We start from the raw sequence: 24,063 nt of genomic DNA, 5'->3' as shown, positions 1-24,063 counted from the left end.
GGTTGTGGGTTTTTGTTGTTGTTGTTGTTTTGTTTATTTTTCTTTTGGAAGGATATAATCCAAAGGATGGAATTATGGAAGTAGGGATAACTAGCAATAATTGTCACATTAAGGAACACACACACACACACACACACACACACACACACACACACACCTCCCCTCCCCAACCCCCAAAACAGAACACAACACACGGACATAAGTCTTCAATATTCACCTTTTTCTTGAAATCCCCAACTATGGACTCGTTTTAATCAGGGAAAGAACTTTGCATATGTTTTTTTACTGGTTCAAATGGCTTCTATTTCTTGGATAAAACATACCTATAATACAAATTCTTTTAATTTTCAGTTCAGAGTTTGTTTTGCTCTTTCTAAAGAATAGTGTCTGAATTTAAAGACATAGTCAAAAAAAAAAAAATCCTTTCACAGTCTGCTTCATTGCCAATCTTTTATGTTTCCAAAATGTTAACTTCACTGTTTTTAACATTCTTTTTTTAGCTACTCCCAAGCACTGGCTCAGTTTCCCCAGGAATAGCTAGTTTCACTCCCATTCTTCCTGTGTTTCCTGAGTTTCCAAAGGTGACTGGGAACACAGCAGCAAGCAGCCCAAGCACATTTGGAAGACACACAACACACTCATACAATCCACAATAGGAAGCTTTCAAAGAGAACCCTGGAGAGGGACTTCTGAACTTGGTGCTCTACAGAGTGTTCATGGTGACAGGACCCTTCCTACTTCCACAGTCTCTTCTAGTTATGGATGCAGATGACCATGGTCCAGAGAAGTGATCAGGTTTGGTAGCCTCAGAAGTGTAGGTAGTATGTATTCTTCCATGGGCACCTGCTTCTTCCAGTTCTGTCCCACCCTTCATTGTTTGGAACAGGACCACCTCCATCATAGTGGTGCTTTTTCATTGACTCCATGATGTTTAATATGCCTGGCCCTAGTCTACTAAATGCCAGGTGCCCCATTTCTAAGTATCATGATGAGGAAAAAAGAAAAAGACAGGCACATGCATATGCATACACACACACACACACACACACACACACATACATACACGCACGCACGCACGCAAGCACGCGCACATGTGCGCGTCCAAATCTATGGATCTCTAAATGCAAAGGTGATGTTTTGATTGGAAATGTAGTCCTATTGTACTAGGTAGCTGTTCCAGCTTTGACCTGGAAGTACTACCCCCATTGAGACAGCTTCAGTAACTGTCACACCTACAAGGCAGAGCCGAGAAAGGGGTCCTGAAGACCTGAGATCCAGATGTGCCGGCTTGCTTGGTTCCTGGATCCTGGACGCTGGAGGTAGATGGAGCAGAGTTCTCTAGAGAACACCGCTGGGCTGCACTACACCTTTCCCAGACCCTGTAACGTATTCCTTTACTTGTAAGTTACCCCACAAAATAAACCTCCCTTTTAACTGCATGGAGTTGCCTTAATATTTCAACCAATATCATTACTTTCTTACTATCCCTTAGATCACAAAATCATAACTATTAATCTTGTTACACTTATGGACAATTCTAAATCCTTTAGTACCAGAAGAGGTTTTAAAATCTTGACAGAAATCAGTCAAGCTTAACTTCAAGCACATCATATGATGTATACTATACTATTTTAACAGTTTCTATAGAAAGAGATGGTAGAGTTCACTGAAGACAGTTCACCATGAGACAGGAACACAGAGTTGCTCTTGTATTGGATTTACAAATTAACAGAAACAAGAGAAACGGTCACATACCCACTGAGAAAACAAATAAGGTTTTCTCACATATCTACCCATTGAGACCCTTGCCCAATTTCAAAATGAGTTGCTTCATACTTATTTCTGTCATTAGCAAGAAATGTTTTTCATTTTAAAAACAGGCTGTCTCTTCATATTACAGGTGATCAGGTAATTTGTTTCAGGTAAATTTTCTCCTGCCTTTTAAAAAATCTGTAAATTATTAATGTCAAAATAATCCATCTTCCTTTGTGCCTTCTGAGTTTTATGCCATGCACCTGCTTATTCAGTCAGTCAATGCATCGGAAGTGAATTCTTGCTAGGCACCAGGTACTGCTCCGGGTGTTAGGGATTGAACAAAAGAAATAAGTAATAAAATAACTGTGTGGCATGGCATGCTTACATAAGCTAAACTATTCCTGGGGACAAACAAAAAACACACAATTCATTAACATATCATTTCAGGTGGGCCCACGCTTTGGAAACATGAAAGAGAAAAGGGGGCTTAGGAACTGAAGCTTAAATTAGATCAGTTGGGAGACTGTTCTAGGGAAGGAACAAGCAGATGACCTGGTGGGTAGGAGAGGACCAAGCCACAGAAACACACTCAGGCTGTGCCAGGATGTGCAAACTCCTCAGGCCAGAATATACCTACTGCCCTGTCTGTGTGGTTCCAGGGTAGGGAGAAAAGAAGAAAGATAAATGTCTACATTTAGATGTGCCTTTTACTTCCAAGTTTGTAAGACCTGACCCTAATAAAAGTGTGGCTTTTTGTTTTTTAAGCTTTAGATTAATCTCTTTTTATGCCAAGCCAGAGGGAAAGCTGGGTGTTTTTCCTGGTAACATTGATCCAATCAACTGAATCATCTCTCCACTGCTTTGAAAAAACCATCTAACTTCTATAGTTCCCAGTGGCTTGGATGTAGCTTTCAAGATGTTCTGCTTTGTCACAGGGCTCTCTGTTTCTGCCCAGGCCTATAATATTTTGATTTCTAAGGATGTCCATTTTACTATCCAGTAAGCCAATGGTTCTCTTTCTTCCTAATGCTGAGACCCTTTAATACAGTTCCTCATGTGTAGTGACCGCCAACCATAGAATTATTTTCGTTGCTACTTCATAACTGTAATTTTGCTACTGTTATTAATTGTAGCATTGATATCTTTGTTTTCTGATGGTCTCAGGCAACCCCAGTGAAAGGGCCCTTTGACCCCCAAAGGGGCTGTGAGCCACACACGCTGGGAGCAGTGGACTGTCTCATTCATGTTTGATCATTTTCACAGAGATACCACACCTACGTTTGTTCAAGCCTGCATCTGACCCAGGATCCTAAAGAGCACTGTGCTAAACTCCATGAATTGTAAACGATATGAAAGGAAATGGTGAGAATAAACTCCAGTTCAAGAGAACTCAGGGCCAGGTATGGTAATGTCTGTTATCCCTGCAGTCAGGAGGCCAGCTGGGCTACACAGGGAGACCCCATCTAAGGTGAGGAGGGGTGGGGAGGAAGGAAGGGAGGGAAGGACTCCTCCTAGTTTCATATTCTTGCCACCCGCCCCCAATTCCTTTAGCAGACAGTTGAAGTCTATGGAAAAAAAAAAAAAAACAACCAAGGTATTGGGCAGCTGGACTAAACTGATGTTTAAATTATTTAAGCCATGCACATGTTTTCATATGTTTTTCTGGTGTCCTTGACATGGCTATCAAATCCTGGAAGGCTGGGCTACATTTGAGACCCACAAATTTCCAGCCATATTCCCAGACCACCAGTTCCTGAGAACTTTCCAATTAAGTCCCAAGTAAAAATCAAATAAATGAACACTGTAAGACTGATGGGCAGCCTCTAGGATATTCTAGTGTTTTAAAGTCTATACCAGCCCTCCAGAGCCTGAGGGGAACATACAGATCAAGAGTCCAGATTTGAATCAGAGCTGAAAGACATGTAATATCAATGTTGGTATCAACTTGCCCTATGACAAAGGCCTGTGGCATTTCAATTTCTGTGGGAAACAGTGGCCATGGTGTCTGTCTTGTAAGTGGTTTCGAGCATGACTTAAGAGGCTGGGTTTGGTGGTGACACCTCAAATCTCAACTTGGGAAGCCACTGGGAAGACGTCAAGTTCAAGCTCAGCCTAGGCTATAAGGGAAACCCTGTCTCAAATAAAAATAATAGTTATTATCACTATATAAGAGACTTCAAGGAATGTGCTTCCTATATAGTGCTGCTGGCATATTATAAATGTTCAATTAACGTCAGCTATAAGATAATGATCCTAACACAGAAGAAGCCACTGTTTCCATTTTACTTTAGATGAGTTATTCTTGTCAGTCTAGATCCCTTTGCAGGCTTAAAATGAGACAAATGGAAAGAAGCTATGATGTTCTACCTCTGTCTCTTTATGAAGTGCAGTTTGTGGAGACTAATCTGCCTCCTGCAGGATTTGGAGAAATGGTATTCATTTCTAGGATTACTAAGAATTTCCTTTTCTAAGACAGACTATTTTCTCCCCTTTGAATGTGAATCCATTATATGACCTTAATTAAAAGGCCAAAAGGTCAAATGCTTTTTCCACAAATAACTCTCCACACACTGCTAGTTCATTTCCTATGCATTTTCCTAGCAAGGCTTAAGAGAAAATTAAAAGAAGCAGCATGGACTCTGTAGGGTGAACCATGGGGGGGGGTGGTCAAATGATTCAGACCTCATCAATATGAACTGTAAATTCCATCACAGAATTCTATCCACTGGTTAGCAGCTTCAACAATACTTCCCTGTTGCAAGCCTTCAATTGTGCCTTAAAAAGGTCAAGTGGGTTCCTCACAAAATTGCCCTAAGTCAAGGCCCAGATATTATATGCTGCCACATGGTTTTACAAATGACACAGTTAGAAAGCCATTACTGGAGACCAGAGAGATGGCTCAATGGTTGAGAGCACCGGTTACTATTACAGAGGACCTGGGTTTGGTAAACAGCATCCACATAGTGGCTCATAACTATCCTTAACTACAGTTCCAGGGATTCCAACACCATCTTCTGGTTCCATAGCTATCTTAGTTAGGGTTTCTATTGTTGTGAAGAGACACCATGACCACAGCAACTCTTATAAAGGAAACCATTTAATTGGGTGGCTTACAGTTTCAGAGGTTCAATCCATTATCATTGTGGTGGGACAGGGTGGCATGCAGACAGACATGGTGCTAGAGAGGTAGCTGAGAGTTCTATATCCTGCACAAGCAACAGGAAGTAAACTATCTTACTGGGCATAGCTTGAGCATATATGAGACCTCAAAGCCCACCTCCACAGTGACACATTTCTTCCAACAAGGCCACACCTACTCCAACAATGCCATACCTAATAGTGTCACTCCCTTTGGGGTCCATTTTCTTTCAAACCACCACAATGGCATTAAGCACATATGTGGTATGCATACATACATTCAGGCAAAAGACCCATATATGTAAAATTTTTTTTTAAGAAAGCCAATATTGGACAGGATACTTAAGAAGGGAATCACTGGAGTCTCCTAGAAGTGGTGGATATGAAGCCCAAACTGATGTCACTGAGATCTCCTAATAATGGGTAATACATAGCCATCTTCTATAACCAGGCAAGGCTCCTAGCAGTGGGACTGGGACATCAACCCAGACACAAAATCTTCAACCTACAATTTGTCCTGCCTGTAAGATGTGCTGGAGTAATGGTGGTATAGAACTTGTGGGAGTGGCCAACCAATGACTGTTCCAACTTGAGGCCCACATCACAAGAGGGAGCGCACCCATGACACTGCCTGGATGGTCTGGAACCAGAGGTAGGACAGCCCAGAAACCCAGGATAGAATCAAACACAACTGGTTTAAAAAAAAAAAAAAAGTCGAAGAAATGATCCCTAATGATATTCTGCTATACTCATAGATTGGTGCCTAGCCCAGTTGTCATCAGAGAGGCTTCACCCAGCATCTGATGGGAGCAGATTCAAAGACTCACAGCCAAACATTAGGAGGAGGCAGGGGAACCCCACAGAAGAGGAGGAGGAAGAAGTGTAGGAGCTAGAGGGGTCAAGGACACCATCAGAACACAGCCAACTGAATCAACTAAGCGGGGCTCCGTAGGGGTTCACAGAGACTGGAGTGACAATCAGGGATCCTGTATGGGTCTGACTTAGGTCTCTGCATATAACTTATGGTTGTATAGCTTGATGTTCTTATGGGACTCCAACAGTGGGAGTGTGTGTGTGTGTGTGGGGGGGTGTCTCTTACTCTTTTGCCTGTGCTTGGGGCCCTTTTCCTCCTATTGAGTTGCCCTGATATGAGGGTTTGTGTCTAGTCCTATTGTAACTAGTTAGGCCATGTTAGGTGGATATCCCTAGAGGGCTTCCTCTTCTTTTATTCATTTTTTTGAAAGGTAACAGAGGAGAGTTGATCTGGGAGAGAGAGGAGGTAGGAGGAGGGAGAGGGAGGAGTAGAGGGAGGAAAAACTGAAGTTGTCAGGATGTAATGTATGAGTGAAAAATAAAATAAAAATAATGCAACCAGGGCTGGAGAGATGGCTCAGAGGTTAAGAGCACTGACAGCTCTTCCAATGGTCCTGAGTTCAATTCCCAGCACCCACATGGTAGCTCACAACCATCTGTAATGGGATCTGGTGCCCTCTTCTGTACATAATAAATAAATAAATCTTTTTTTTTTAAGTAATGCAACCATGCTGAAAATTGTTTTACCACTTGTATTGACTCTAGGCAATTATACTCCTAAATTTATTTAAATAGTTTATTAAAAATTTTATATATAAAAAAGGGAGTAACAAGGTCCCCCCCATGGCTATTATATTGGCATCAATACAAGGTACCTAAAAGATACACCTATCAGGATAAACTTGATGGGGTGCCTTTACTCTAAAATATATTTTTTATTTATTAATTATAAATATATATATATATATATATATATATATATATATATATATATATATATGGTCTTTGCAGAGGTAATTAAGAATTGAGATGAGATCATTCTGGAGTAAGGTAGTTCTCTACCCAAAGATAAATCCTTAGAGGACACATGAGGCAGGAAGAAAGCCATATGATGATGGAGAGCAGTTGGGAATGGAGAACCCACAAGCCAAGACACTAAGGGTGATTAGAAGGCACCAAAAACTAAGAGAGGCATGGACCAGATTTGCCCACAGGTTTCCAGGGAGAACACACTCCACTGATACCCTGCTTCTGGACTTCTCTAACTTCAGAAGACTCAGGTGTCTCTGTTGCTTTCAGGCAATCAGTTAGGAATGTGTTCCAGTAGCTCTAAGGAAGCCTTGCAGCTATGTGAAACTATACACAAAGGAAACAGACCAGAAGAAAATCACATCTTACTGCTAGGACTATGCATTTCTAGGTGATGGAGTTATAGTAATTTTTTATTCATAAATCACTTAATTTGCTGAATCTTCAAAATTGTCTGAACTACACACTAGCTATCTGGCAATGCAACCAAAATTAAAATAAGAGATGACTCTACCTTAAATGCTGTTATCTACTATATTAAAAATTAAATACTGTATTAGCTACTTTTCTTGTCACTGTGACAAAAACCAACAGAAGCATTTAAAGAAAGGAGTTGTTTGCTCTGTTTACATGGGGCATCTATCATGACAGGGAAGGGTCTGTTCTGTCTGTGGCGGTGGAAGCTCATGGTTGTGCTTGTTCACATCTTGATAGATTAAGACAAGACCAAAAACAAATAGGGTTGAGGCTTCTCAAGGCCTGTGCCTAGACCCTACATCCCAGGGTTCTACAACCTCCCCAAGTAGCACCTTAACTGGGGAATGTTTTCACAGTTAAACTGTAACAGTAACACCAAATCTCAGGACACATCCATTTTGTTATTCCACCTCTAGAATCCAAGAAAAACCATGTCCTTTTCTAGGACTACTAATATTCCAAGCCCAAGAGAAAGCATGCCTGGGCATTCTCCAGTTCATCCACTGTCTCTAACCTTGGGATTCATGAAGATTAAAAGGAGCCAGGTATGGTGATTTGTAAACAGCTCAACAGGTTGCTGGGCCTATTTCAAAAGTTAAGTCATCAAAGATAAATGAGAAAGAAAATCCTGGGTGCCTGATTGTAAAGCGAATGGTTTTGAAAATTATGTCATCAAGGCAATGTCATGGAGCCACTGAAAGAGAGGAAACACTGGCATTCTTTTAATAAGCTCCCCTCGAGGCTTAACTCCTTAGCATTTGAAGTTGGAGCATGCATTCCCATGTTATATGTGAACATAATGAGTCAATGCCTAAGCCTGGACAAGCCATTTCTGTATCACCTCAGACTTTAATAAACATAACATCTCATAATGCCCACATTAAAGCCTCTCATCGTCCACCATGTAATTGCATTTGATTTGCCACCAAGACACCCAGATCTCCAAAGTGTCAGGACACACATTCAAAAGCCCAAGTCCAAAGACTGAAAAATGGTCACATGACACATTGCTATGCTAGATTCAAACTGGTTGCCGGAGGCATACCAGGAACTCTCTCTTGACTATACCCTTTGGTGGGGATTTCATCAGGGAACATATAATGCAAATGATAATGACCTTTCTTGGTTTTCATGTGTCTAATTTTGGTAGTGTATGTGTGTGTATGTTCATGTGTAAGTGTGAGTGAACACACACCACATATGCATGTGGTGGTCAAAGGGAACCTGTGATTGCTGGTCTCCGTCTTCTACCTGGTTTGGGCTTGCAAGGTCTCTTGTTCACATCTGTGCAACCTGAGCTGGAACCTGGGTCTCTATCTCTTATCTCACTGTAGGTGTGCTGGGATTATGGGTCCTAGCTACTACCTCAAACTTTTCCACGGTTTCTAGGGATCTTTAGGCTTGTATGGCAAGTTCTTTATTCACTGAGCCATCTCCTCAAGCCCTTATGATGATCTTCCTAAAGACTCTTCCTCCTCAGACTCTCTAGTCTGCCCAGTTAAACCCCAAGCTATTGACAACCTGGATGAAGCCCCCTTTAATACTCACAGATCTGGTCAAGCTAACATTCCCCTTCTCCAGAGCAAGGAATCTAGGAAGCATCCTTCAGAAGCCCTATCAAGCAATCACCATCCCCTGCATTTGATAGTTTTACATGAATGGCCTCCGTCTCACATACAGCAGCTAATCCAGAGTTCTTCAGATTCTGTTTATTTATAGACATGAAGCAGATTCCATCCCCAAGATATCAAAAGCAGAAGACTCATTACACCATGGTAGTTTCATATTGATACTGAGAATCAAAACATGTCTTGGTTGAACAGTTTCATATCTTGAGCCCCAAAGACCTGTGACTTGCTGTCAGTGTGAACTAGACTCTGCTATCTGGTCACATCACCTCCCTGTTTCCTTATATTTGAAAAATGGAAGGTCAAAGGCACACCTCAGAAGACTGAACTAGGGCGTGAAATGACACCAGGCACACATAAGGTCTCTATAACATTAGTTCTACCCCACAGTATCTCCCAGGCATGGACGATTTTGTTGCCTAGACATCTTGTTTTGCATGGCTGTCCTTGCCAAGCAGTGACTTAATGTCCCTAGCATCCTTCTAGTCATGGTTTCTTTCAAATCTGTAGTTACAAAATCAGCTGTGTACTGGGACTAGCCATCAGTGTGAATAAGCAAGGCAGAGTACAGGGAAGGGTAGAAATGGTGCCCACTAGACATACGTGCTCCATCTAAAAGGAAAGAACTGTAGGACAAGGGTTGACATACATTTTCAGTTATCCTAAGAAAGCAAAAAAAAAAAAAATTGTATTTTTGTCCCCATTATCAAATGTCAACCAGCTCAAGATTTAAATCCTATATAATGCTAACGAGATATAAATATAGATCTTGCTTTAAGAGGTTCCAGGACATGATCTCACATTTAGATATTGAGTAAATGTTCTCCTTTTTCATGTCATATAACAGGAATCTTTGGATTAAGGACTAGTGCTCATGTAAATGGAAGCGCTTAGCAAGGCAGGAGAGCCCCAGACGCCTCCCTCGACTATTATTAAGCGGGCCAGGGAGAAACAGACTGTGTATTCCACAATGTGGAGTTCTCATGGAGAACCTGAGTTTGCATAGAGCAGCTGGTGAGGTAGGATGCTCACAAGGGGCCCCTAGAGGCCAAGTTGGGAAGTCACCTTCCTCCTAGACTTTGCAAACTGTTTTTTATGAACATCTAGTGCACACTTCACTCAGGTGGAGGTTAGAAGGGTATAGTACAGTTCTAACGAAAACCACTGCACCTGGTGCATATAAATCTGTCATTAAGAGTCCACACAGAGTAAGGATCTAAATCCACCATTCTGTGAGCTCTCATTTAAGGGAAGAGGGAGTGCTTACACTGATTCTAAGAGGAGATTCAGCACTCCCACTGAGACTGACAGGCTTCAGTTCCTGGGGAAAGTGGCTTTTTTTTTAGCTGAGGATCAAACCCAGGGCCTTGTGCTTACTAGGCAAGCGCTCTACCCCTGAGCTAAATCCCCAACCGAAAGTGGCTTTTTAATCTAGCTTATAACTTGTAGTTTCTCAAGCCTTGAACTCAGATCTTCTTGCTCATCATACAGCCCTGTTAATATTGAATATTCTCAAAACCAATGCATTCATGTAACCCAGGCTCCATCAGAGGCACAGGAGGAAGTATGTAGGTCTCATCCTATTGATCCTACAACCACCTTGCCAGGCAAACCATAATACCTCCATTTCACTGAGGAAACTGTTACGCTACTTGCTCAGTATCGTGCGGCCTCAGAAGCTGAGCCAAGACAATGTTTTAGGGGCTGGGAAGTGTTTGCTGCGAATGCATGAGAAGCTCAGCAGCATCCACAAAACCCAAGGAAAAAGCTGGGTGTGGCGGCACACGCTTCTGTAGTCTGCTCTGGGAAGGCAGAGGCAGGAGAATCCCCCAGGATTCACACCCAGCCCAATGAAAGCAGGAAGCCCCAAGTCCCAGTGAGAGAGAGATTGTCTCAAAAAATAAAGTGATGGCTCCTGTGAGATGTCATCTGAGTCTGAGGCCTAGCCTCCACACACATAAAGACAGCATTCCAACAACCAGCTTTTAAAGCCTTTAGCAGCTCCGTTTTAATGCTCCCAGATAAGTCTTTACGAGCCCCCAAGAAACAGTTATGACAGTAGCCAGCAGCACATGTTTGCCCCCAGAGACTGTACCTATTCCTGTCCCATGTGCAGTAGGTAGAAAACCTTTGATCTTAAGAGGCTGAGGGATGTAGGCATGATTCCCAGTAGGCAACGTTCCCTCTCCATAGGGACATCCCTTGGAGGTACTCATTCATGGTAAGGTTAAAGGCTGACCTCTGAGCCTTTAGAACCAAAAGATAATAAAATAGTGAATGTATTCCGTCCCCCTTCCTTCTGTGGATGTAAACCACAGAGGCGCTGGGGTAGGTGAAGCTACTCAACAGCATGTGGGCATCCCATGCCAGATCAAAGACAAATTAAAATATATTGTGGAAAGTAGATGACTGGCCTTGATGGCCTGTGTTTTCTCACTGTTCGCCAGACACAAACTGTCACTTGGGGCAATTAAGTAAGGATTAATCATCAGGTTGCTGTTCAAGCTGAGATGTCTCAACGTCACAGCCCAAAGAGCACACACTCTTGGGTTTGTAAAAGAGTCAGGGTGGAAATTGGCAGGGCAACTTGACAAGTGTTCTTAAAGTTTTTCACATCATCCATGTCCTCTGATCTAGCAGTTCCAGTCATGTGACAGAAATGACAAACACGAGCATGGGAACAGTGATGGTGTGGGAGTATTCAGTAAGGCCGTGGAAACAAACATGAGCATCTGTGCCCATACACTCCGTATTCAATGGATACCGGAAGGTAAGAAACGCATTAGATCTGTATGCCCCAGAGAGACTAATGTGGAAAATATCCACAGATTATTTCCAAGTATGAAAAAAGGCAAGTGCTAAGTGATATGAAGAATGTTTATTTTCTGTATAAATGTTAATAAAAATGACATGACTGAATCTGAGAAACAGATACTAAACCTTAATTAATATATATCTCTAGCTTCGCAGTTGAGAAGCTGGTTCTGAACAGGTCCAGGAGGTAAGCACTTGAATTCTGCAGGACGTAAGGCCTGTCTTGATGTAACTCACTATCATCCTCCAGTGTCACCAAAAGAATGGGTGTGGCTGGCTGCCAATAAACTTTATTTACAGGCTTCAAAACTAGGATTTTCATATAATTTTATGTGCCATGGAATGTTTGCTTTCTTTTGATTTTTAAAGTAATTTCAAAATACAACCATTCAAAAGTATGCAAACCATCTTGGCTAGTAGGCACAAAACAGGTAGCAGACTTTGTTCCACAGCTGTGGTCCTCTTCCTCTGTGGTCTGCTGCACATGTGTATGCTTGTGTAAGAGAGATTTTTAATTCCTTTCATAATACCAATATCTATTTTCAAAGAAGATATACCAAATATATTGAGATAGACTTGATTTTTTTCCATGAGAAACCCCTATTAAAGGACTCAAATTCAATAATTTATCAAATGCAAATCATACAACTAGCAACTTTCTTAGTCCTGCCTAGATGATCCCAGACATAAGTATCTAAGCCAGCCTGCCTCCATCTCCCTCTCTCTCATACCCAGACACACATTCCCTTTTCTTGGCAAATTCATTGACTGAGACCGCACAATAGGTGGAAAACTATTCTGTAGCCAAATCACAATCCACTAAAGGAAACCAGGCCAGCATCACCCCAAATTATGGCTGCAGTTAGCAGCCCAGAGTCGCCAAGGCAACTAAGAAAGGATGCTTTTCAAGGCACAGGCATGGCTCCCTTCCTCCCCCCAGGGCAATGCCTCTGGAGCAACCATGGTCCAGCCAAAGCATGTGCCTGGAAAAGCCTCCCTTATCCAGAGACTAACTGCTCTACATAATTATAATGGCCTTGCCAAACCAGCCCCGCTGTGGGCTGCCCCTGTCAGCTGCTCATGAAAATGGGACTCCAGGAGGCTGTTGTAAAAGTCTACCTCTTCTGCTCAAATTGAACCTACATGTATACATAAACTTGCAATGTTAAAGAGATTACAAGGGGCTTAGAAGCCCCTGGAGGGTCATTGATTTGGCCTTGCAAACCCTGTCCACAGCCCTTTAGAAAGAGCTGTGGTCTGTGCCCTGCCTCTCGGGCTGCTTTTATTCCGCCTCTCTTCTCAGCCAGCTTGGAGGGAAATGTTTCTTTATAGCCATGACTCCAAAAGATTCTCAGACGCCTTGTTTCTAAACGAAGTATGCATGTACTCCAACTAGTAATCCAGACTAGAGGCCACCGCCCATTCTCCGTAAATTGTCAGATACTAAATAGTTTGGGCTCTGTGGGCTAGGGTCTCATCCTCAACTACTCAACCCCACTGCTGTCACAGAACAATAAAAAAGATGAAATGTCAACAGATGAGCTAGGCTTCGCTCAGTAATTTCATATATAAACATAGGAATTAGAATTTCCGATTATTTCCCTAAATTGTGGATTATTATTCTCTTAATTCCCCCACCTCGCTCTTTAAAATTGTAAAATCCAGTTTTGATTCATGACCATACAAAGGATCCAAGGCTTAGATTTGGCCAAGAGGTCACAGTTTGCAGGACATGGCCTAAATATCTGCGGTTCACGGTGTGGATGGTCCCTGGAGCAGACAAGCAGCATTTTGGAACTTCTCAAGAGGGCAGACTACTGGGTCCTACCTTAAACCAAGAGAACAAAACCTGGGCTTGAACAAAATCAGCAAGCAATTTATATGCAGATAAAAATCTGAGATGCCTTGCTGCTGAAGAGAGATGTTTATAGTCAGATTTGGAAGATAATCTCCTAAATTTCTCTGAGACTCAGTTTCCCTCCCACTAAGAGAGGTGACTGGTCACACCCACATTCAAGACTCACCATGCCTGAGAGAAGAACGAAAAACATTTGTCTGGTTGTAATCCTGTTTTCCACAGGGTAGCTAGTTTTAGAGAAGGTTGCTTTTTTCCAAACCTTATTTGCAAACATGAGAGCAGTCACTTGGGATTTCCTGTACTAGACAGGTAACCTGGGTTTTCAAAGAGGTCCTAGAACTAACCAGAATGTTGGGGACTAAGATAAATCAGAGTCAGTCCCATCTAAAGGGAAACTATTGAAGAGCCAGTTAGTGTCAAGTAGGAAAGCTAGCCTGACAATATCAAATCATTAGATTTTCTTTTCTAGAAAAGCCAGAAAGTTGAATTCAATATTGGGGAGGGGAGGTACTTGTTGAATATGCCAATCCTAGCAAACAGAACCCACTAACTGCTGGATAAATTGAGCCTTTGGGATGTGACCACTGCTTTAGACTAAATCACAAGAGGCAAGCGAGTCATAGGGGATGAGCATGATTCTCAGTGGCCCAGTGGCCATAGCTAAGTGATAACAGCTGCGAGCTTTGATTTCCTTACCAATCAAATAATACCATCTACCTCACAAGCTCTGGTAAGCTTGTATAAAAAGATGTGTTATACGTGGGAAGCTGATACCTACCAGTCAGCCTGTCATGTTATTGCAGGTGTTCTGCGATGGAGATCTGGCATTGTTGTGACTGTTATCCATTAGTATCTGGGCATGCAGAGATTAAACTTTCATGTGCAAATCCCCATGCCCCACCCCAAGACTAGATGCAAACATGCAAGTACAATTGGCTCCCAGTAGCCCTCCTGAAGCAGAGTACTAAGTCCCCAGGCATAGTCCATGAAGCTGCCTTCCACCCTCCTAAGGATCACCCTTCTCTGCAGCCTGAAAGCTGTGGCAGTTTCCACTAAGCTATCATGAGACAATGCTTTCTCCTCACTAGGTCACCTGTAGGGAGCAGTGGCCACCCATGCTTCCAGTTGGTCCATGCAAAGTACAAGAATTGTGGGTCCTATTTCCCAAGAACCCACATAACCGCCTATTTTTATTAGAAATTTTTTAAAAAGTAGCCACATTTGCTGCCTAAAGAAAAATGGAACACTAAAAATGGGAGTGTACCATTGCTTAGTAAAGTCCTTGTAATGAAATACAATAGTTCTGACAAGACCCATAGTCTTTTATAGACCACTTTCCCCCTTCATGACAAACCCAGCGAAGAGAACAGTTTTGCCACTCGGCGAGGTATATTAGCTCAGTGCCTCTTGACATTAACGTACATGCACATCAGCTCCCATTCAAGATAGACTCAGGGGGTCCAGGGATGGGATGCAGAGTGTACATTCCTAACAAGCTTCCAGGAGCTGGAATGTTGGTTTCCTGACCAGCTCCATTCAGCCAGGAGTCTCCTCCCAAGTGTCATCTCCTAAGAATCTTTGCATGAGCCTCCCTATCTAGGGTTTAATTCTTTGTGGAATGGGCTGGGATCCCAGTTGTCTGTCTCTAGCTGAGTGGCCACCACTACCAGAGCACCTGGCATAGGACAGCCATTCAAATATTTGTTCTCTAGAGTCTTCCCGCGTGACAGGAAAGGGAGTCCAAGTCTTTTGTCCAAGGTCACAGAGCTAACCACAGAACAAATAAATGCCAGCTAAGTTTGGGTGTTCTGCAAAGCTCCAGGTCTGAGCACGGTGCCAGAGGAAAGCAGCTTTTTTATCCACTGTGCTTCCTTCCTAGAACTCATGGCTCTTTGAGCTGGGAGGCAATACCTTCCCCATCTTATTCTGAAGAGATGCCTGTGTGGGCAATGGGATAGAGGAGGATCAAGTTGGATGCACACAGAGCAGTTTAGTAATTGAAGTCCCAATGGAAGGTCTTAGGATTTGTTGTGGTAATGGTTAATAAATCCTCATTGTCAAATTGGCTCACCTAGGAAATGCATCTCTAAGTATGTCTACAAGACTGTTCCCTGAGAAGTATAATTGAGGAGAAAAGATCCATGCTGAACTATGGAAGACACCATCCCACAGGCCAGAGTACCAGCATTCACCTTTCTCTGCTTCCTGATTATGGCTCTAATGTGCCTAGCTGACTTAAGCTTCTGCCCTCAGGTCTTTTCCATCAGGCTAGGTTACCCAAAAAACGTTCCTTCCTTAAGTCACTGTTGTCATGCAGTCTGTCACAGCAGTAAGATACGGATCTGGGGAGGGGTGTGTGCTCCTGTGTCAGAACAAAAGCAAGTTCCAGCCCTTCTTCCTACATGGGCATCTGTGTTCACCATTGGCTTAGGGCTGTCCAGTAAAAGAGAGTAACAAGACCATTTAAGGGAAGACTACAAAGATTACTAGAACCCAAAAATGATCAGGCAGAAGGTCAGCGAAGCAGCTTCCTGTCCAGGACAGGAGGAAACACCATAAAAACCCTATTCATGGCACAAAGGGACGTCTTTTCACTGGTGCTAGGGGGAAATTGCTTCCATGTGAAAATCCCTCAGTTTGATGAAAAGGTCTCTCTTCCTTCATGGGCTGAAAATAAAACCCTTGTTTTCCCATCACAAAATCAGCTGGGTTAAAATGATGTAAAGTTCTAAGAAGCTGTGATTGTGAGGGTCAAAGTGACCCTGGTCATCCAACATCCTCAAATAAATGAGTTCCACCTCCCCCTGAGCAGCCCTTGGCAGGAAGCTGGAAACAATGAAATTAGTGCACATTTACTCTGGGCCTTGGAATAAACAAACAGTATCTTCAACATCTCATGTAATCCCTGGATAGCATCCTTGTCATTCCCATCTTAACAGGTAGAGAAATGGGGAACGATGGACCTGTAGGGACTGAATGTACGGAGGTCACATGGCTGAGAAGAACAAGGTTCAAGACATATACCCTCCCAGAACCATTTGCCAACTGTTCTCTGGTCAGAAAGTGATCCGTAGGCAAAGGAAGACAGGGAAGCTGCAAATCACCTGCCCTGCTCATCACTTCCATTACATCGCCAGTGGATGCAGAGAGGCCATGAGCTAGTCTCCGTCACACTGCATTTTACAAAATAAGGTTTCAATACCCCTGCCCATGTGTAACCCATTTTCATACCTGAGACTCCACAGGGCCAGTCCACAGGTGCCACACCTACTTGAGAATAGCATGGACACTATTGACAGATGCCTAAGTCTCCAATCATCTTTTTATAAGATTGCCTGCCTGACTCTGCTACACCACTCATTGAATGCTTGAAAGCCCCAAGTCTGTGCTCAGTGCCCTGAAACAAAGGCAGAGAGCCTGCCAGAAGCATCTGAGGTGGGAACAAAAGCATTTCATCCCTGAGAAACCAGCTTAGAGTTTCCTTAACATGGGGTACCCAGCATGTGCCATAGTTGTAGGAAAGTAGAAATATGCAAAGGTGGCAGGGGTCACAGATAACTTTACCCCTTTGTATCCAAAACGGTCTTCTTCATAGGAGCCTGTGAGTGGTGGGAAGACACTTTCACCCAAGAATGACACTAGTCAACCATCCACTGTCCCCACTTTTTCCTTTTCATGAAGATGCCAGGGAAGAGGACTCACCTTTCTGTCACCAAGTGAAGTCTGTAAACCCACACCCCAACTTTTCCCAACCACAACCCTACCCATCAGATGCAGTGGGAAGGTACCCAGATCCCTCCACTCCCAAACAAAATCACTGCAAGCCAGCTGAGTCTGCCTGAAAATCAACATTCAAGGCACATTAATAAGAAACATCTGGCCACGGGAAGAGGGTTGACAGCGCGCAGGCAGGCAGTGGTGGATTTGTGGTTGGGACCCAGAGTTCCAAGGGCTGAACTGAAAGCACAATTGGAAAACACCAGTTAGCCTAGGCAATCCTCCACCCATGGTGCCTGGCAACACCGCCATGCTCCAGGTTTGAATTGTTTGGGGCTGAGTTACCTAGACACTTCCCACTTAAAGCTCTGGCATCAGGAAAATGCATCTCCTGCATCCTCCAGTGTCTGGCCACCACTTCCACCTTCAATATTTGTAGCAGATGTAGCTGGGCTCTTAAAGGAACAGTGTTTGCATTCTTTCAATGTGACTTGCAGGACAGACTTAAAAAGGAGGGCAAAGTGTATTTATTTCTCTCCCTACAGTGGTGTGCACTTAAGATCATCCTACCTCCATTTATGCAAGGCGAACCCAGGGCACTGGTCACCACAGGCGTTACATGGCTGGCCTCTCTCAATCCGACCCAGTCCGGTCAACTTCAAAACAAAAAGACAACACAAGCGTCCACCAGCGGGGCTTCCTTCAAAGCCCCACTTGTATCCTAGGCAGGGAGGCCTGCCCCTCCCACCCTGCCTCAGTGATTGGACTCAACTGTTTTCTGATGTTGGGGACTTGGGGCCCGATTCTCCCACCTGGAGAAGGGTATGTGGTTCCAGGTGGGCTGCCTATAGAGCATGGGCACCAAATCAAGAAATGGCTTGGCTGGAGCTTTGTCTCCCCCAGACACCTTGGTCACCGGTTTCTAAGAAACAAAAGCAAGACCTTTCGGTTCCCTGGAGTTACGGGGACCACCTGGTGGCTGCCCTGGACTAAGCTGGGGCTCCTAAGAAAAGGGTAGCGGGGACGCCCAAAAGGCAGCCCCAGGTCGAGTCTGGGCGTTGGGGTTTCCATTTCCTTAAGGGAAGGGGCAAAGAAGAAGGTTCACCCCCGGCACCCCCGAACTATGGCATTTAGGGTCCAGGTCCCTGGTGGCACTGTCGCCTGGCCTGGAGTAGGACCCAGCCCCTAGCGCGCCCGCGGGGCCAGCTTACCTGGGGCCACAGGTGCGCGGCCGCGGGGCGGAGAGGGGCTGGGCCCGGGCGCTGGCTGCCGGCGGTGGGGAGCGGGCGGGCGGCCCCGCTCGGGTGGAGAACACTCACCGAGCGGCGGGACAGTCTTTTCCGTGAGCTCCGGCTGAACATGGCCGGGCGCTTCCCGCACACGGCGCTGTCGGTTGGATGTGTCCGCGCCGCAGCCGCCGGGAGGGCGGGTGGCCTGGGCCGGCGCGGTCTTCAGCCGGGCGGTCTCCGCCTAGCTGTCCCGGCTGGATCGGGAGAGCACGTCTCCCCTCCTCCCTTCCCTCTGCAGCTCGCTCCCCGCCTGCTGGTCCCTCCCCTCTCCGCGTGTTCCCCGCCCTCCCCCAGCCAGTCCCATCCTCTCTGGCACCAGCTGAGGCCACTTTCTCCTTTCTCCTGCTTCCTTGCCCTCTGGGGAGAACTCTTTGGCTGGCCCAGCCCCTAAAAGCTCTTCCGCTCACCCTGGTCCCTGGAGTTAGGGGGCAGGGGGCGCTTCACAGATGTCGGGTGAAGATGCAAAGATGAGAGATTTTTGCGCTAAGATTTAAATGACCTGGAGTAAAAGTTAACCTATTTAGTGCATAGCTCTGGCCTTTTTGACAAATTCATACTCGCAGGCAACCATCACCACAATCATGACACAGAATAGTCTCATGTCCTCTTAAAGCTTTCCTCGAAATCTAATTAGCATTCATTAAGGTTGGTAGATGTCTTAGAGAAAGAAGAGTTGGAGAGAGGATGGGTTGTGCCTCTAAATGTACAGAGCCTGGAATATAGTAAGTGTTCATTGGAAGCTTGTCAATTGTATTATGTAGAGTGTCACCCCACATACCTTAATTCCACCTCTTCTTCCACTATGTATTAGTGATCTCTTAACATTTGTTAGACTTGTAAGTCTTATCAATATATGTGTGTCTAATATAAATGCATATATATAAATGTATCTATGTATATCTATATACAGGTATCATGTAGTCCTGGCTGGCCTGTGTAGAAGACTCTGGCCTTTAACTCACAAATTTTGGCCTGCCTCTGCCTCCTGAGTTGTGGTAGTTTGAATGTAATTGGCTCCTAGAAGCTCTTTGGAGGTGGCAGTACTAGGAGGTGTGGCTTTGTTGGAGTAGGTGTGGCCTTGTTGGAGGAGGTGTGGCCTTGTTGGAGTAGGTGTGGCCTTGTTGGAGGAGGTGTGGCCTTGTTGGAGGAAGTGTGGCACTGTGAGGGTGGGCTTTGAGGCTTCCTATGCTCGAGATATGCCAAGTATCTCATTTCACTTCCTATTGCCTGCGGATCAAGATGTAGGACTCTCAACTTCTTCTCCAACACCATGTCTGCCTGCATGCCACCATGTCCAGTAGTGATGATAATGGACTAAACTTCTGAAACTGTAAGCTACCCCCAATTAAATGTTTTCCTTTATAAGAGTTGCCATGGTCATAGTGTCTCTTCCCAGTAATAGAAACCCTAACTAAGACACAAGAGATGGAATTAAAGTTGTGTACCACTATGCCCTGCCCTTCTATTGATACTTAAAAAAAATTTAACAGAAATCTTTATCTGATAGTGTGGATGAAGAATGAATCAGGACTTGTAAGTTGTTGTGACAGGCACAAACTCAGGGCTCACTGAAGAGTAGGGATTAAAAACAAGGATGTCATCCTAAGAGGCATAAGCTATGGTGTCCACTAGCCATTGATGTTTCAGCTCAAATAACGCTTCCCTTGAACTCTCTCTACCACCTGCTATTCCATCTCTTACACATTCATGTCATACAAAGCATGCACTGAAATTATCTGTTGTCAACCAAACCAAAATGACAGAAGGGCCATTGTCTCCTTTGCGTTATCACTTACACAGTGCTTGCACACTCTAGATACTCCTGTAAGTCGAAAGAAGACATCTTCTCATTTTTGAAAAAGAGATGATTGTCTGGCTTACCATTTTATATATGGGACATCGATGTTAAATGAAAAAAAGTCATCTCTACCTGGAATAACACAGCAAGTGGGGGATGGGGGCAAAACCAGTGTACCTATTAATTAAAGTCAAAGGAATAGCGGGGCACAGCTCAGACACCCTCCTCCATCAGAACTAGCCATCCATCTTCCCCAACAAGACAGTCAAGTTTAGTTTGGTTTCTGGGCCATAACTAAGGGGAATCATGTAAGGTCTTTGCCTTGGGAGCAAAATTTACAGAGAACATATTCAGTAATTGAGACAAATATTTCTGTACCATAACCATAGAATCAAAATCAATATCAAAAAATATCCACAGAATACTGCTTTATTTTGCTCTGCCTCGCCTACCTCACACTCATCCTGGCCCTGATAAAAATGCTTTGAAACTCAGAGGGCCATAGCGAGAGCTGAGTTGGTAAAGTGCTTACTCCTTGAGTATAAAGACCTGAGTTCGATCCTCAGAACCCACATTTAAAGACTAAAACAAAACCAAAGCTAGGTGTGGCAGAACACACGTGTAAACTCAGCTGGGGATGTGGAGGCAGGAAGAACTTCAGGGTCCAATGTCCAGCCAGCCTAGGCTATTTGTTGAGCTCCCAGCCAATGAAAGGCCCTCAAAAACCAAAGAGGATAATGTTTAAGAGAAGATGGCAGAGCACCTGCACACACTTAAACATGTACACATATGTACATGCATAATGTTCTGAAATTCAGACACGGAAGAATGTTTGTCTTCTATTTCATCAGTCTAAGTGGTGACTATCCATTATCATATTTGGTGGCAGTTGTAGAGAGTACACCATGGCATATGGAATGAAGCTGTCACAAGATCAAGCCAATTGATAACCAAGGTGGAGAAGAGAGGGCTGCATGATCTCCCACCCCTTTCTGGTAAGCTATTGGCATTGGATGGCTTCTGGGGAAGATAAAGTCAATTTTCTTTAAGGGTATGTCCTTTGGTAGGTCTACCAGGACCCAGTGAATGGCCCCACACCTGAGGAATATATAGGGGACACAGGGGGAGGGTGGGAGTAAACAGGGTCAAAATACATATCAAATTCTCAAAGAATTAATAAAAATATCTTTGTTGATTAAATATAAGGCAGTAGCTTCTGGTGTTTTGTCAGGGGGAAGTCAGGAGAGGCTAATAATGGAAACTTCTCAGGACAAGATGCTCACTAGACCTCCTCGGCAGAGTTACTGCACATCCATCTCTGCCCTGTAGGAAAAGTTATGAGGAACAGCATTGGGGCTGTAATTATGGATGCTATCTATATATATTTTAATTGCAGAACTATTTAGGACAGCACAGTAAGAACATCAGTGCTGTGTAAGTTTCCAGGAGATGGATGACAGGTGTCCTAAGGAAATTAAACCTTCCTCTGGTTCCACAAAAGGAGATATGGGAGCTACTGGCAGGTCCCCAGTCCCAGGTCTTTCTCCTGGACAGGTGTGGCTGGTAACGAATAAGGCAATTATGGCATCCTTGGGAATATGGTTCTATGAAACTTTTGTTGTTTGGACAAAGAGGAGATGCAAGAACAATGTGAGTGAACTTCATGAGTTATCAGAATAAACCACATTGTTATATAGTAGTTTCTTTGAGATTAAAACCTTCCATCTTGGAGGGAATTAACATTAAGGTGTTAGCAAGGAGGAGAAACATGAAACATAGGCTGTTCTAAATGGAGATGACACACACTATCTTGCTGGGAAGCTAAGGAAGTAAACAACTCAAAAACTTTAGGAAGTCCCTAAAACTGACCAGATTCACTACACCCCCAAGCATATATAAACATGTAAAGACTGCTGGGGAAAACACTTAGACAAGCTGAGCTGCCTGAAAGAGGGTCAGACCTAGAAAGGATACTCTAACCTGTTAAGTTTCCTGCAGGCTGTGAGTGCACTCCAGATTTCCAGGACTCATGAGCTGTCACCCACTGTGGGTGAGCTTTTGGAGATGCAGCTGTATTTGAGTCATTTTTGTTCCTGGAAGTAACCTCTCACCTATGTCCCTCAAAGTAAACCCAATAGAACTCATTTGTTCACCAAATTGGACTGTGGTGATAGCCATACTTTGGTCTGCCATTAGTTCCCTATCTAGGGTGACTAGACGTTTGTCCACAGCTCCCCAGGAATAGTATCACACAACACACTAGCACAAGGCCCTATCCCACCCTTCAAATTAGGCTGAAGAAGTCCTTTCTCCAGGCATATTTTTATAAGAGCTCCTTCTCACGGCCCTGGTCCCTACTGATGCATTTCCATCAAGCAGGTACAAATGTCCTGTGGCTTATAAGATCTTCCCCATCCACTCATCAGTCACTTTCTATTGTTTAGGAATAGAAGTTTAGTAAGGGAGGAAAGAAGTAAGACCCTTCCCATTAGCTGTATGCAAATATCAGGCAACTTTGCTTGCTGTATTTTTACATTTGTAGTCTTTGATCTGTGTTCCCTCCTAGTCTCTTCAGGCAATGTGACTACTAATGGGGCATGAAGAAATCTTTCTTTCTCCATTTGTTAGCATGGGGGGGGGTGGTCTTTGCAGAAACATAAAGTGGAAAACCAAAACCAAGTCAGAGTAGCTTTGGTTAGGAGAGACACGCACCACACCTTAGAACAGGTTGATGTGAGATTATAACATTTTTCTCCTTTCTGCTTCTGAAATATATTTCCTGTAATGAACATATGTTCATTCTATAATCAGAAAAATAAAAGTGTCTAAAATTGAGAAGTATGCCCTGAGGTTTAAAAAAAAAAAATCAAATCTAGACCAGGTATAGCAAACTCTATGTGTCTCCCCTCACCTTAACCTATATAAAGGTCCCTATATTATTGAGTTTGGCTTTCTATTTTTCTCTTATATAAATCTGTGGGTTTTTTTAGCCAAGCTTCTTTCCTGCTGTGCCAGCATACCTGCAGAAAACCTCAAAGATGTGTTCATAAAGAGCTTCCTATAACAGGAACGAGGAATGGAGTGTGTAAGGGCTGCCTCACCAGGGGTACATTTATTTGTGGTATGTACTAGAGACAAATGTGGATGCTGTCAAAGGGATAACATAACCCTGAACAGCAGCCTGCACTTACAAGTACCATCAGGATGTCCTTGGGAATCAAGAATCTACAAGTGCTATTCTGCAAAAGAGGTTTTTAGACTTAGAGTGCTGGGCAAATTAAGGACCAGGGAGACTTAGAGAGAATTCTCTCCTAGTGGTAGAATACACAGATTTTTCTCTTTCTTCCCAACCAGTCATTTTTCTGTGCTCAACAAATTTTCCAGCCTGAACATAGAAAACACACACACACACACACACACACACACACACACACACACACACACACGCATCACTTTATATATACATATATATATATACATAATATATATGTATTGTGTATATATATATATATATTACATGGATCATTTTATATATGTGGGTATATATATTTAGTAAACAAATTAAATAGGAAAGAACTGAAACAGAGAACAGAGAACTTAGGCTAAGTACTTCGCAAAGCATTAAATAATCTGGAACTTATAAATGTATTCTAATGCATTTAAAACAAACATTTCTTAAAGGTAAAAAAAAAAAAAAAAAAAAAAAAAAAAAAAGAACTAACCAATGTACATACTTCTCTTTGAAAA

General features: G+C 43.5%; 1 protein-coding gene across 2 annotated transcripts in view; it reads right to left on the bottom strand.

Annotated features, from left to right (window-relative positions):
- The window catches only part of Prickle2 (prickle planar cell polarity protein 2), a 344,868-nt gene extending 326,133 nt beyond the window's left edge, over positions 1 to 18,735 (bottom strand). The window contains exons 1-2 of one of the 2 annotated variants that reach the window (XM_036180968.1): positions 18,441 to 18,735; positions 17,800 to 17,885 (exon numbers count right to left, since the gene is read on the bottom strand). In XM_036180968.1, coding sequence (XP_036036861.1) covers positions 17,800 to 17,885; positions 18,441 to 18,590 — 236 coding nt within the window. In that variant the 5' untranslated portion in view covers positions 18,591 to 18,735. The remainder of the gene's footprint in view (positions 1 to 17,799; positions 17,886 to 18,440) is intronic. The other variant, XM_036180969.1, reaches the window with a different exon arrangement.
- Between the last annotated feature and the right edge of the window lie 5,328 nt (positions 18,736 to 24,063).

This window comes from Onychomys torridus, chromosome 3 (genome assembly GCF_903995425.1).
Source record: "Onychomys torridus chromosome 3, mOncTor1.1, whole genome shotgun sequence".
In the NCBI taxonomy this organism is placed as follows: domain Eukaryota; kingdom Metazoa; phylum Chordata; class Mammalia; order Rodentia; family Cricetidae; genus Onychomys; species Onychomys torridus.
The sequence above is the reverse complement of the archived record's forward strand: the minus strand, read 5'-3'. Positions and strand labels throughout refer to the sequence as shown.